Raw genomic sequence first — 15,273 nt, 5'->3', positions numbered from 1 at the left:
GTTGTTTCATAACACGTTATCAGCACGAGAGTCTGTCATCTCAAATTTGAAGGCTAAGGTATTATCTTCTTTCTTTTTATATTGCTAATAATCTTACAAAATCTGAGTTCGTTGCCTCGAGCAAGAACTACCTTTCATGAGTGTTGAATACTGAAATTCAATTAGATGATATGGGTCTTGGAAATGCCATAAAGAAAGAAAATACAACATCTAATCAAAATCGTGCTAAGGCTATGATTTTCTTGCGTCATCATCTTGACGAAATTCTAAAATTTAAATACCTTACTACTAAGGATCCACTTGTTTTGTAAAATAGCCTAAAAGAAAAATTTGAACACCTGAAGATGGTTATCCTCCCAAAAGAACAATATGAATGCATGCACCATGAAAATAAGATGTTGGGTGTAAGTCCCATCGAGTTACAACCTAAAACGCTTTTTTATATGGATAAGATATTGAGTCTTAATCTTAATACACTATATTGATGATATATTATGATGGATAAGGAAAAATAATGAATGTTTGATGAAAAGTCATGAAACATGTCTCATTGATATGCTCTATTCCATGAAGTGAATATGGTAGCAGTTCATAATATGTCTGAAAGAAGACAAGTGATTGAATGTACGAATATAAGCGTGAAGAGACAATATGATAATAATCATCAAAAGTGATAATATATTCACACGCTTATTATGACTATAAGATATGTTTGATAAAATTTCTCTACAACCATATGTATGCCTCGATTTGCTCATAAATTAGCAATATCTTAAAAGAGGCTATAAGTTATCATAATTTGATAGGTTTAAGACACGATTATATTCCGTTCCTGAGGAATGAGAAGCTTATTAATGCAAACGTGCACTTGATTGTGATGATATCACAACTCACCTCTGAAAGAGGCTGAATAATTGAGAAGAGTGATTTTTAAATCTACTTATAAAGTAGTAAATCTGAAATTTATTCATGTAATAGTAAATCTGAAATTTACTAGAGGGAAAAAATACATGTCATAGTAAACTTGAAGTTTAATGTACTATAAATAAGTTCATAAGTTGACATGAACGATTATGACATCTCAAAGATGTGCATATTGAGTATTAGACATGTATTGAAGAAATAGAAGATTCTTCAAGAATTATTTATGTTGCTTGTTCTCATGATAAGTTGGTTGGACCAACTAATTTTGGGATTGGATCCCTCAAAATCCGAAAAGTATAAAATGTAAATAAGAGCTCATTCACCTATCATGTGATCTATTAAGATGCATCAATACATGTACAATCATTGTCAACCTGCAGTTTGACATTCATAAAGTTGCTTGCTCAATAAATTTGAGTTAATAGCATAACTTTCAGATTGTGTAATCAAGACAATGCATCTTGATGATGATGGTTTAGCATTGAATGCCTTCGATAAATAGCTAAATCATTACTAATGAGAACAAAGCTTCATGTGTTGGTCTGAAATATGATATGTTGCATACAATAGCACTTGTATGCATTAGACCAATAAATTATGATTATTTTTTCCCTCTCAATTGGTTCAAGGTCAGGAATCAATTATTCAATCTAATAGTTTTGATGTGCGATATATGATTAATGAATATACCATGATGCACAAAGATGGATTCCTCAAAGAAGATGGAGGATGTATATTAGTTTTCCTAACATAAAGGGAGAGATTATAAGTGACTATGAAATATGTTAGGAATTATCACCAAATCTCCAATCAAAAGATAATTCAAGTCAAATGCCGAAAGCATCTCATATTTAAGCTGCAAGTACTCCTATTTTGTATCCCTAAAGAACAAAGTCTACGCATGTATGAAGCGTGGTAGACCAATCGATTCTAAATGAAAGAAAAGGATAAGGAGCAGATAATCATAATAAGAAGACAATGTTCTCTTAAAGAGTGGTGGATTTGTATGAATTAGATATGGTAGATTTTGATATTATTCTAGGTATGGATTTGTTACACTCATGTTATGTATCTTTAGACTGTCGTACCTATAAGGTTGACTTTAAATTCCCGTATGAGCTGATTATTGAGTGCGAGGGTGGTTCCCTAGCTCCTAAGTAGAAGTTTATATCATATCTTAGAGCTCGGAGATTAATCTCCAAAGGGTATCTCTATCATCTAGTCTGTGTTAAGGATTCTACTCGGAAGGTCCTTCTTTGCATTCGGTTCTGACTACGACATAACACTTCATGAAACCTTATGAGAAGTTCAGGTACCTAAAAATAATGATGTGTTGAGATCTCAAAATGTCATGTCGCATTGTGAATCGATACGAAATGATAAAAATCAATATATCATCAATATCTTTGATACAATATTGGCACAATATTACGAAAGATCACGAGGATCTGAATTCTACGTTTATTTAAGCATGCTGACGTAGAAACATTTATCAAGTGACATAAAAGGATGCATCTTGGTAAACATAAAACTTATTTGATTTGCAGTCCAAATACTTGAAGATGTCACTCATTAAATGCTGAATATTGTCACTTGACAAAATTTATATGAAAATTTTCTAAGGATTCAAAATGTTTGAAGCATATAAAAGTTTCTGGGAAACTTATATATAATCCTTATATTGTATAAGCTTACAACTTGAAAATTATTGAAACTCTTAGAGAGTTTTCAAAAGCAATAGATTATTTGCTGAAATGAAAAATATACCAATTTGAATTGATTATGAAGTACCATATTTTAGTGCAATTGGTGCACTCATGTATCTTGCAAATACTACCAGGCCTATAGCCTTTTCGGTTAATTTATTAGCAAGGTATAGTTCTGCTCCTGGTAGGAGACATCGAAATGGGATCAAATGCATGATCTTATTTTCCAAAGATTGCAGTCCCATCTTATTGGTCATACTGATGTTAGGTACTTATCTGACCCACATAAAGCTCGATCTCAAATAGTCTATGTATTCATATGCGGTGGTACTGTCATATCTTAGAGATATACAAAGCATTCTTATCTAGCCACTTCATTGAATCATGATGAAATAATAGTTTTTTATGAAACTAGCCGAGAATGTGTATGGTTAGGATCAATGATACATCTCATTCGAGAAAAATATGGTTTGAAATGTGACAAAGGACCCATGATTTTTATGAAGATAATACAGCATGCATAGCACAACTTAAGTGATACAAATCAGTCCACCAAGATGCCAAAACAGTCCACAAAACGTGAAAAGAACAAGCAACACAAAGGGATACAAGATAACAAACACAAAAATACATGGATTTGCAAAATAATGAAAGGATAGATAGTGAGACTAAGATTATTACAAGATTAAGAACCAAGTATATTTCAACATTAACCCCTAATGAATGTAATAATAAAAATCACACTCTTACGGTGACCGCCAAGGTAATCGACTCACCTCAAGATCCACTGTTTCCAAGCAAAGAACAATATTGACTTTTCCAAGCCCATACTAAGGATGACTTTTCCAAGTCCTAACTAAGACTATACTAAGGTGATATACTCTCAAGAGAGAGGATTTCAAGTGTTCTTTCATCTTTCATAAACTAACTAGCAAATGAACTAATAGAACCTATTTATAGTCTAACTTATTACATAACAAAATGATCACAATACCCTTAATGAAAAAGGGTGGTCATGGAGTGTTACTTGGACAAGGCTAAGTAATCAAAATGTCCTTAATGAAGGTCCAAAACCGTGAGTCCTCAATCTTCCATGCTCCAAGCAATCTTTCACACGTGGGATTGCTCTTTGGTGTACTCAAATCGGCCCCTCCATGTAGGATTTCGTTTCCTTAATGTGACCAAAGCTTGATGCCCCACGTACTGACTTCGAATGATTTCATTGAAAGCTAAGGCAGCCATTTGAATCGTATCATCCTCTCCTTCTTGAAAAGGATTCGACCTCGAATCCAAACCTTGCAAAACCAAAGAAATGACACACAAATACAAACTCCTCATGGCATGAGGGTTAGGGTAAGCACGACAAATCACTTCAACATGTCAAGGTTGCACATATTTAGAATATAAATAAGGATACTTTGAACTAAATAGTACATAATTAATGAAAAATGCACAAAGGATTTGGCTATAGAATTCACCAAAAATGATACTTTCCTTGTCATGTAAACCAAGCAACAAGTTGGGTGCACCATCATCACCAATTTTATATTTGGTACCGGGGTCAAACGGGAAGAGTGGCCATAGACACGGGTCTAGAAAACACTCCCCTTTCCCAGGGTCTCCACCCAAAATAAATGGCATACTCTCTACAATAGCATACATATTATCCAGAGAAAATAGAAAGTAGAGAAAGGTATCACTCAAGTCGACTAATACTAAGGTGCCCTCATGTGTGTACTCACTACTAGTTTCACCATCATCACCATGAGTACTCTCAATAATAAAGTCACACAAAGTAGAAGGAGAAGTAGTTTCCAAAACCACGCATCCCTTACTTTTAAGAGTACTCTCATCTTCCAAGAAGAGATTTCCATCTTTAGGAGGAATGTTATCACACTATAGTGGGTTAGCATATTGGCTATAGCTTCTAAGGCAAGCTATACCATCATTTCCACCACTAGGTTTATTAGGAGTGGTTATATCATCTTCAAATAAGATATTATACCTTAAGAGAGCATGATCTATATCACGGGCAGATTCGGAACAAACACGTTCATCACTCTCTAAAAGATCAATATCAAGTTTCAAAGAGATTTCAAGTGCAAAATTATCCCAAGAATAGCTCTCGAGTTCACTTCTATTCCTTTGATCAATATTTTCAACATTATCATACACTTGAGATTCATTAATTACATCACACACATCCTCAAGAGGTGGACAATTTTCACACAAAAGTTGATCAACATAAATTTCACAAGACGATGTACTTTCATTCAACACAATGGCTTCAACACTAGGTGGACATAAATCGATCTTACAAGAAGAGTCGATTCGATCATCAATAGGATCAACTAGTGTATCCACACTCATAATAAGTACATCATCATCAAGTGGAAAAGAAACAATAGACTCACATATAGGCAAGCTATAACTCACACTCAATGGGCTACTAGCCACACAATTATCATTCACATGCACAAAAGTATAAGGGTTAGCTATTTTACCCTGACGTTCATGAGTATGTTCGTCTTTACCTCGATGTGAAAGTCCATCACAAGATTGGGCAAAAACTTCCTTCAGGAAGCTCTTACCGCAAGTTTTTTGGACAATTAAATTTTGAGGAAAGTGTTTGGGTAACAATTGGCGTATAATTTCAATGTGTTGTTGCATATCTTCAAGATCATCATGGATGTGATCACACGTGGCCTTGAAATTATGTGCAGCCATGGTACCTAACAAAAAAAAAGCTCCTTACCAACACTCGATACACTCACCTTTGTGATTCTTATAATTGGAGCGGCGAATATTGAAAGTTGCTTATACTACGGTAGTTAGTAAGATGTCAATCCAACTTGGCAGCCGAAATGGATTCTTGTTTTGATTGACTCAAGACACAAAATAAAATTCACTTATGAACTTGAAATAAAGAAGTTACTACGAGTTACAAACGAGAAAAGCACACAAATAACGAAGACACGAAAGAAACGTATTCAAAAACTAATTTACAATTTAGTAGGTATTTACTAGTTGCCAATTGGATAAAGAATAAAAAAATGAAACGAAGAATCAACAATAAGAAACTAAGAATCCAAGATTTTGAGCCCTAAGTTTCGGTATTGTACAAAAATTGGTGATGTGACGGTCTAGGATTGGTTGCGGTTTTTGAAAGGTTCTTATTTTTTTCAACTTTGAAATTTTAGTTCAATTTTCAATTCTTGAAGAAGTGTATTTCGGCCTTGGGGAAGAAAAATATCAAGATTGGAGCCCTTTTGCACATTCAAAAAGGTTTGACTTGTCATACACCTTTTGGGCAAGACACCTTTTTGAAGGGTTGGTGGCCCTTTCCTCTTTTGGACACCTAAAAAGGTATTTTTTCCCTCTTTTAGTACCAAATTTTTTGTAGATCTTTTTGTTCTCTTCCCTTTTGGTAGGTCTTTGGGATTTCTTTTAAAGACTAACAAAGGCCTCACTTCTTTCCACTTGGCTTTTGGATCAAACAACACTATTGAAGAGCTTTTTTGCAACTAGACATGAAGATAGTTTAGAACAACAAGAACTTTCAATAGAAGTTTGAAAACCTAGCCTCATGTTGAACCTCCAACAATCAAAAACACCTTTTTCAAGCTTAAAAACCACAACAAATCCTTCAAGTTTGGTCCACACAACAACACCAACAATGTTCAAGTTCTTGAAACCGTAACAACAATACCAACAACAATGTTCAAGCTCAACTTGGATCTAGACTCAAGGGTGTTAGTGAAGACAAAACTAACACTTAGAAACAACTAAGACAATCAAAACACACCTAAATTTAGACACAAATCTCGGCCAAAACAACAACAACAACAACAAGAATACAATTTCGGCCAAGAACACCAAAAATGGACAAATTTGTCTCTTTTTGATTTTTCTATTTTCTAACACTTTTTTAATTTTCAAGTTTACGAGCCCAAGATTGATCTCGTAGGAACAAGATCAAGCCATGCTCTGATACCAAATGATACAAATCAGTCCACAAAATGTGAGAAGAACAAGCAACACAAAGGGATACAAGATAACAAACACAAAAACACACGGATTTGCAAAATAATGAAAGGATAGATAGTGAGACTAAGATTATTACAAGATTAAGAACCAAGTATATTTCAACATTAACCCCTAATAAATGTAATAATCAAAATCACACTCTTACGATGACCGCCAAGGTAATCGACTCACCTCAAGATCCACTGTTTCCAACCAAAGAACAATATTGACTTTTCCAAGCCCTATACTAAGGATAACTTTTTCAAGTCCTAACTAAGACTATACTAAGGTGGTATATTCTCAAGAGAGAGGATTTCAAGTGTTTCAATCTTTCATCTTTCATAAACTAACTAGCAAATGAACTAATAGAACCTATTTATAGTCTAACTTATTACATAACAAAATGACCACAATACCCTTAATGAAAAAGGGTGGTCATGGAGTGTTACTTGGACAAGGCTAAGTAACCAAAATATCCTTAATGAAGGCCCCAAACCGTGAGTCCTCAATCTTCCATGCTCCAAGCAATCTTTCACACGTGGGATTGCTCTTTGGTGTACTCAAATCGACCCCTCCATGTAGGATCCCATTTCCTTAATGTGACCAAAGCTTGATGCCCCACGTACTGACTTCGAATGATGTCATTGAAAGCTAAGGCGGCCATTTGAATCGTATCATTAAGGGAGGATTCATAAAAGGAGATAGAACGAAGCACATTTCGCCAAAGCTTTTCTATACGCATAAACTATAAAAGAATGGTGATATTAACGTGCAACAGATTCGTTCAAGTAACAATGTGGCTGATTTATTTACCAAGTCTCCTCCAATTACAACTTTCAAGAAAATGGTGCACAAGATCGGGTTACAAAGGTTCAAGGATGTTCTCATTAGGGGGAGTTAATACGCGTTGTACTCTTTTTTTGTCCCACTGAGTTTTCCTTGTAAGATTTTTAATGAGGCAGTCTATATACGTAGTGTTAGAGATGTATACCCTTTTTCCTTCACTAGATTTTTTTTCTACTAAATTTTTTCTAGTAAGATTTTAACAAGGCACATTATCTATCAATTAGACAGTCAGGGGGTATTATAAATATATTACCATATATAGTGAATGTCTACTTTACCATATATAGAATATCTACTTATGAAAAAGTTAGAAAACCTCAAGGTTAATTTTCCCCTATAAATAAAGGAGTTCTCTTTCCTTGTAATTCAACCTCAAGAGATAAAAAAAATCTCTTCTCTTCTATCTCTACTCTTCTTCTTTATTCTTAGTTATTTCATAACATAAATCTTCTTTATTCTTAGTTATTTCATAACATAAATCGAGTCTCTCATTATGTTTCTATGCATGGTAAGAACAACAATGTTGTGTGTCTAGATGTACAATTTTAATATAAAGTATTGATCAAACATTTTAAAGAGAGCGTACAAAAAGGTAATGAAGTTGAGGATAACACCTTTTTTCAAAAAAAAAGTGTAAAGGACGACCCTTTTGTTCCGTACCAATACAACCTTCTTGATTTTTGCTCCAGCATAAAATGATAATAGAATTCAACTCATGCTCACTATCCCTCCAAACCAAAGGAGAGACGATATACTTGGTTTTTCTTCAATTTCCTCCCCTCGATTATTGCCCCTCGTCCTCCTTTCCTTTCCCTTCCAAACAAAGAACACTTAGAGCTGGTGCTATTCAATGCTTTCAATAATTAAACACCAAAGTCGCCATATGTTGAAAGACTTTACACCAGATGCTATGTTCATTAAAGACTTGTGATCTGAAATCACCAGAGCATTTCAAAGAATCTTGACTTATAATCTGAAAAGTCTGAAATCGCCTGAGCATTTCAAAGAATCTAGCAAGTGCAACGAAATGTGAAAAAAAGTCAGCCGAAAATGAAAGTAAAAATTGACATTTAATAATATCAATTTAAGGTGTAACATAAAAGGCCAGTACTATTGATGGTCAGTCTCAAAATTCTAATACAACCAACTTTGTTGCTTAACCAACAATCTCTGTTGCCTCGGGTGACTATTAATCCACGGTGATACATAACCTAATTGAAAGGTCATCGTCTCTTTAATGTCAGTCTGTCTACTTGGCCTCATTCTACCTTCTTGCTTTCTTTGGCTTCTGCTTCTTCAGCGCCTTCAGTCTTTCCTTCATCAAACTCCAACAACTGCTCAACAAAAAAAAAGAAACAAGAATATAGCTTCAGAGTTTGAAACGGAAATGTAATTTTACTACTTGATTATAGATACCAAGGCTTATTCCTCCATATAAAAGGTAGTGAAGGATCATACTCTATCAAAGATCATCAATTCAACGGCACAAAACAAGTTTTAATCCTTTTTTGCTTCTCTTAAAAACAGCAAGAAACCTCTGTTCCTTTCTCTTACTTCAAATAGTTTTCAACAAAAATAGATGCATTTTCCAATATCCTTGAACTCCTAGAAGAAGTGTTTCCAAAAAACATCTGACAAGGAAATCTAATATCCATATAGTATATAGCTTAAAAAAAATGGGGGTAAGCAGCATAATACAAGTCAGGGCCATAAACAGCAAAGTCAGCTAGTAGACTTGGGAAAAACAGATTGTCGAGAAAACGTACAGGCTTCACATCCCCGTTCCATATGCAATGTACTGACAAGAAACCAATAACAGCTGGAACAATATATAGCAAAGCAGGCTGAAAAGAAACAAATGTCAAGACAACATTAAGGGCACCGGTTTCTAGCAAAGGGAAATAAAGTGTAAATGCTTTATACAGACACCAACCTGTGCAGCTTGGAACCAGTTCATAACAAATATTGTGAGTGCCAAACCAAATGTGTATCCTAAAAATGCACTCTTGAAGTATTGGGGCTCCTTCCCCCTGGAGACATCAAAACGGAGGGCCAATGCAACAAAAATTCCTGAAAGATTGAAGTGATCAAATATTACCAAGTGTATCTATTCAAGCAAAGAAGAAGTTGCAAAGGAAAATGATGCAAGACCATGGCAATAGCAAATAATAAGCATTTGTGAAAGAAAAATATAAGTTCAGTGGCCAGTAAAAGAAAGAAAACTTTTGTTTAATATGGTAAACCGCATCCCTCTTTCGTTCACGAAGGACCAACAGTGTCTCTTTCCAATTTTTTCCTCTTACTGCCTCAAACCCGAAACATCTAATGGTTTGAGCTGGAGGATCCCTCCATTATCTTAACCTCTGTTCTGGTAAAAAAAAAGTATGCTAATAATCTGTGAACTTCCATAGCCATTTACAAATATAGCACAGGTAAAAAACAGAAATAATATTTTATAAAAATAGAGGTTATACCTGGGATAACTATATCTCCAAGACCCAGCATTGAGAAGGGGCGTTTAGCATCCGCTGTGGGGAACAAAAGCTGCAGACAAAGCAATTCTGTAATCAGGACAGAGTGACTAACAAAGGCGGGGAATGGGAAATTTTAAAGAATCGACGACATAAAAAGGTTCACTATGCACGCACACCTTGATAGGAGCATCAAAAGATTTGGCTACACTGACCATCACTGGTGTAAAGAAGACCCAGAAGATGTCATACACAAAAAGTCCTCCCTGCATTTTCAAAAGCCATGGGCATTCCGCATCAGCCACTAGTTAATGATTATAGAAAGTTGCATGAGCAAGTACCAATGCCTATACAGCAAAGAAGCCTAAAAACACTACCATTAGGTGTTAATATAAATCCAAGCAAAAGGGATGCAGTTGTGTCGGTAAAATCATAAGAAATAGCTAATGAAGTTCTTTTCCCACTTGTTCAAAGTGATATTTGGCAAAAAACAAATAAGAAAGAACAAAGGGATATTTGGTTTAAGGCCAAAAACATAAACAGAATGATACCTATGAACCATGTAGAGTTACATATATAACACTAATTTCTTCCCTTACCAATAAGATGGCACCAGTCTTAAATGATCCAAGTGAAAGCATCTCAATACCCTGAAATCAAAATGGGAAATCCATATCATTCATCTAGGTAGACATGATGAGACTTAAGAGAGGACCAAACACTTTTCACCTTTGCAAGGATCTCCAATCATTCAAAAGCATACAATAGACAATAACAAGTAATATTAGTTCAATGTAAGGACCCAATGTGGGATGTGGGTAGGGCACACAGTACAAAACCATTGCATATCCAAAACCACTGCACTAATACATATTTGTATTAATACCACGGCACTTATGGTACTATCTTACACAACTTTTCAGAACATTCAAATTGATTTACTATTGAAAATTCTCAGGTCTTTTCAGCAAGGTAAAATAATTTTATAACATGGGAAAAATTAAAAATTTTTTAACTTCTGTAAGATGTTTCAGTGTAAAACTAACTATTAAACCATTAGTAGCTTATTCTTCCACTATCACAATATTACTCCCTTCATCGATTTTACGTGATTCACTTTGACTAGGCATGGATTTTTAAAAAGAAGGAAAAACTTTTGAAACTTGGCTTTTATAAAAAAAACCATAGATATGGGCTATAAATCATCTCACTAATGGTAAAATGAAAAGTTTAAAGTTAAAGAAAAAAAATATCATTCTTTTAAACAGACCAAATAGGAAAATGCATCACATGAATTGTAATAAAAGAATTTTAAAATATGCCATAACATCTTAAAATCATGATCTGATCAAAACAAACTATATAAAATTGGACAGAGGAAGTATACAATATACTCTACCTAAATTATATAGAATCCATCAAACTAAACATATTTTCAGAATACGAATCCAAGTTAGTTTGGCCTTTGAAAGTGACAATATTTAAGACTGTATAGTCAGGACAAATGGACATACTCACACAATCAAGTCACACAAACTGTGTGTGAAGCATGAAGCTCACAAATTATATGATTGACAAATATGCAATAGCTTATTAATGATGCAATAAACAACCAACCAGCAAAAGAGAAGATCTTCACATCACAACCACAGGCATTGGACTAGTGAGTAGTACTAAAGGACATTTTCTTAGAACAAATGATAAGCATTTTATTTATTAGATAAAATTGATGATGACACAGGAACCATATTAGCCATCAACCCACTATTACCAGCAGGCTTGGCAACTCATCATGCACACAGTGGTAACTCAATATGGGGGCACCCACACAAGATTATTTTGTTAATATGGAATAACAGGGTTGGAATATTATTTTGTTAACATGGAATAACAGGGTTGGAATAATAACAGCTGCAAATCTTAAACACAAGAGAGATGTGTATTTAAATGAGTATTTGACTTTTGCAAGCAAAAAAAGGGATACAACAGCTATGCCTCATCCAAAACAGGTTGAAAGAAGGAAGAAAGAAAAAAATATTTGGTGATCCAGTAAAAATGAAGAATGTAACTTAGATAGATATGCTGACAAACCTGAATGCAAAAGGCAAGGCCCAAAACGTTGTTAGCTAGCCAATGCTTCTGTCTAGCATACCACACACAGAAAATGGTTCCGGGAATTGCAGCAATAATCTGAGACCTTGTGAACTCAATCTCCAAAGCTGAAAAAGAGACGAAGAAAAAACAAAATGAAAAATGGACGCCCAAGGATTCTAAAAGGATCAATTGGCATTTTCAGAAGAGATAAGAGAGTGGTCCCTACAGCGGAAATATGGGAAGTGCCAAATTATGAGATTGTCATTCCACTTTTTTGGCAAGAAACGTTTAATAGAAGGTAGCAATGTCGCCCTGTAAAACCATAAAGAAAAAGATGCATAAAGCATACGCACAGAAAAACTACAGTTCAGTAACTTGAAATAGAAAATATTAAGCATAGTAGAATGATCCATACGGAGAGAACATACGAAAGTGCAGCAATGCCAAGTACGAAGAAGTAGCACGTCAATACAGCATTAACCAGGTCTTTTGACAGGAATTTAAAAAGCAAGAACAATGACAAGAGCATTGCACTTCCAACCAAGGGGAACCTCATTGCGTGTTCATTAGACATTGTTTCCTGGAAAACAGCAATCGAATATTTTTAGGTGGTATCAAAACAGATAAGATTGAGGACAAAAAAAGATAAGCTGCAACTTGGATTCCAGAAGATATACCGAAGGTGGAGTAGGCTTGACAGAACGACAGCAACCCACAAAGACAGTAAGGCAGGCTGTTACTATAACATTTACATTTGGATCCACATTCACCACTAGTGGTGCCATACTCAAACCTGAAACCACCAAAAAAGCAAAAGTTTTACGGTAACTGTGTCAACATAAAATTTAGAAAGTGATTTGAAATTTCAATGACCACCTATTTATACTTTCTAATATCCAGAGGGCATATATTATTCGAGCATGGACAAGCATTGAAAGGGGGTTTAGAAAAAGAGAAAAAGTGGTTATCACAAAACTATCCTTGAGGGTGCATGTAAATTTTGAATATTGGCATAGCTAACTATCAAGTAATGCTCTCAAGAAAGCAAAATGATTGAAAAAATCGAATACATCAGAAAATGCTAAAAAAAAAAAAGTTTCTATTTTGATCAGAATGTATTTTCATTCAGCCAAAAATGTTATAAGGAACCCATTTGGTCATCTATGTCTATCCAATGAACTATGTCTACCCAATGAACTGGATATGTGGAATGGACCCACTTTACCATATAGGAAAATGGCGACAGTAGTAATATGACTGCCTAAAAGATTTAAATATCCATTTCAACCGCTATAGAATTTACTCTAATCAATTGGATATTTAGTGTCATAATCAACCACACCTCAAATTCCAACAACACAAACATAGAAAATGCAACTGCAGAGAATTTAAAAAAAAAAAAAGGGGGGGGGGGGGCCCAAACCCTCCTACAAAAATTAAGTTACTTTTTTTATAATCAAGGTGGCCAGGCCAACTTGCACGCACCTGCTACCTTCCACCGGCATAGGTATCAAAGTTAGTAATTTTTTTAACACTCAAGTTGCCTAGTCTGTTTGCTCTACTGGGATTTGAATTTAAGACCATGTGGTCCAAAGCCACTTCATTGACCACTATACCAAACTCTTGGTTACAAAACTAACGCTAATATTTTGCATGACTCATGTTGCAAAGTTTATTAAATAGGAAAAGAATGCATTCACGATTAAGAAACCACATATTTGCCTACATTGTGTCTCCAATCAACAACAAAGAATTACCACAATAAACTTAAGCATTCAGTAAAGATTACTTTATTGTCTAGATATCATAAGAAATCTACATCAAACAAGCGTATTATGCAATTCAGCTATCAAAAGAAATAATGCATGAATCAAAATCAACGGAAACCATACCTAATAAAGCAACATTTGCGAGACTTTCCATATTCTTCATTCTCAAAGGTTCTAAAATTCAGAAGTCCACTCCGGTTTCAGACTCCCCCAGCAAGAGGAACCTATAGGAAAACCAACAACATGAGCACCCAACTTTCAAACTTTATATCTTTTAAAGTAATTTTTGCCAAACACATTTTTATCTAAAGTAAAAAATCTGTCAATCAAACACCTCCAAAAAAAATCATTTATTCATTCCAAAAGATTTGCACAGATTAGGTAACCCCAATTAAATCACAATTTGCAAAATTTCCTAAATTTTGCCTACCTAATATATAAAAAGTACAAAGTAAAACACTGGATTCGACCATTTTAACATAAACCCATTTCTCTTTAAGAAAAAACATTTAAATTGAAGCCAATCAGATGAAAAAACAAATTCTTCAATATTTCAATAAATCAGTTAATAAAAAAATCTAGTCCTGAAGCAAATATATTCATCTTTACCTTACAAGGAAAACAAAAACTGATGTACGCTTCCCTCCCCCTCTGTCTTTCTCCAAGCACGCAGATCGGGGAGATTTTTGGATTTGGGAATTTTGATTTTTTTATTTTTATTTTGTGTTGGTGCTGATAAAATAAGGGTTTAGGCTTTTTGTTGGAAGAAACACGTCAGTATTGAGTGTTCGGACCAATGAAAGTCTGCCACGTAACCTTCACATCTCATTCTAGTAGTCAAGTATTATTAGCGGTTTGGCCATGGAAATTTTTCTCCTTTTTTCAAAAAAAAAAATAAAGTTAAAAATTATCGTGTTTGGCCATGAAAATTCAGAAAATAATTCTGAAAAAATTTTCTGAAAAGGAAAAATAAGTTTTTGTTGTTTTCACAATTTTTCAACTTCAATTCCAACTTTTATTATTATTACATATAACCTCAATCTTTTAAATTTTTACATAAACTCTCTTTATAACATTATTTTTTCAATATTACGTATATAGCAGTTTTAAAAAATAAGATAATTATAATTTCAAACTTAATGTTATTCTAATTAATATATTTTTTTTCTCTCTCATTATTATTTTTATCTTTTATTTAATTTTCTCCCTTATTTAAGACATTATTTTACTGCTAATTTATATTTATACTCATAGATATATAAAGTATTATATTTATACCCATAAATATATAAAGTATTATATTTATAATAGAAATATACAAAGTATGTTATATATAAAGTTTATACCATATATATATCATATACACACATATATAAATATACAAAATATTAAGAAACATACTAAGCATATTTATAATATAAATATACAAAGTATGTT

General features: G+C 33.9%; 1 protein-coding gene across 1 annotated transcript; it reads right to left on the bottom strand.

Moving 5' to 3' along the window:
* Positions 1-8,553: 8,553 nt before the first annotated feature.
* LOC107847948 (signal peptide peptidase) lies at positions 8,554-14,649 on the bottom strand. Its single transcript, XM_016692565.2, has 12 exons — positions 14,446-14,649; positions 13,960-14,060; positions 12,745-12,860; positions 12,496-12,647; positions 12,294-12,379; positions 12,065-12,192; positions 10,573-10,623; positions 10,153-10,239; positions 9,977-10,046; positions 9,436-9,572; positions 9,269-9,346; positions 8,554-8,836 (listed from the first exon to the last, which is right to left on the bottom strand). The coding sequence occupies exons 2-12, from the start codon at positions 13,997-13,999 to the stop codon at positions 8,762-8,764; spliced, it is 1,020 nt and encodes a 339-aa protein (XP_016548051.2). The 5' UTR covers positions 14,000-14,060; positions 14,446-14,649; the 3' UTR covers positions 8,554-8,761.
* Between the last annotated feature and the right edge of the window lie 624 nt (positions 14,650-15,273).

Source organism: Capsicum annuum, chromosome 11 (assembly GCF_002878395.1).
Source record: "Capsicum annuum cultivar UCD-10X-F1 chromosome 11, UCD10Xv1.1, whole genome shotgun sequence".
NCBI lineage: Eukaryota > Viridiplantae > Streptophyta > Magnoliopsida > Solanales > Solanaceae > Capsicum > Capsicum annuum.
This window is presented reverse-complemented; position numbering and strand designations above follow the sequence as displayed.

Excerpts from the sequence above, each read along its gene's own strand:
- LOC107847948 (XM_016692565.2), bottom strand. The coding sequence starts at position 13,999 with ATGAAGAATATGGAAAGTCTCGCAAATGTTGCTTTATTAG. Across the intron at positions 10,624-12,064 it reads GCCTTGCCTTTTGCATTCAG|GGTATTGAGATGCTTTCACT; the intron begins GTTTGTCAGCAT and ends TTTTGATTTCAG. Across the intron at positions 8,837-9,268 it reads GGAACGGGGATGTGAAGCCT|TTGTTGGAGTTTGATGAAGG; the intron begins GTACGTTTTCTC and ends TTTGTTGAGCAG.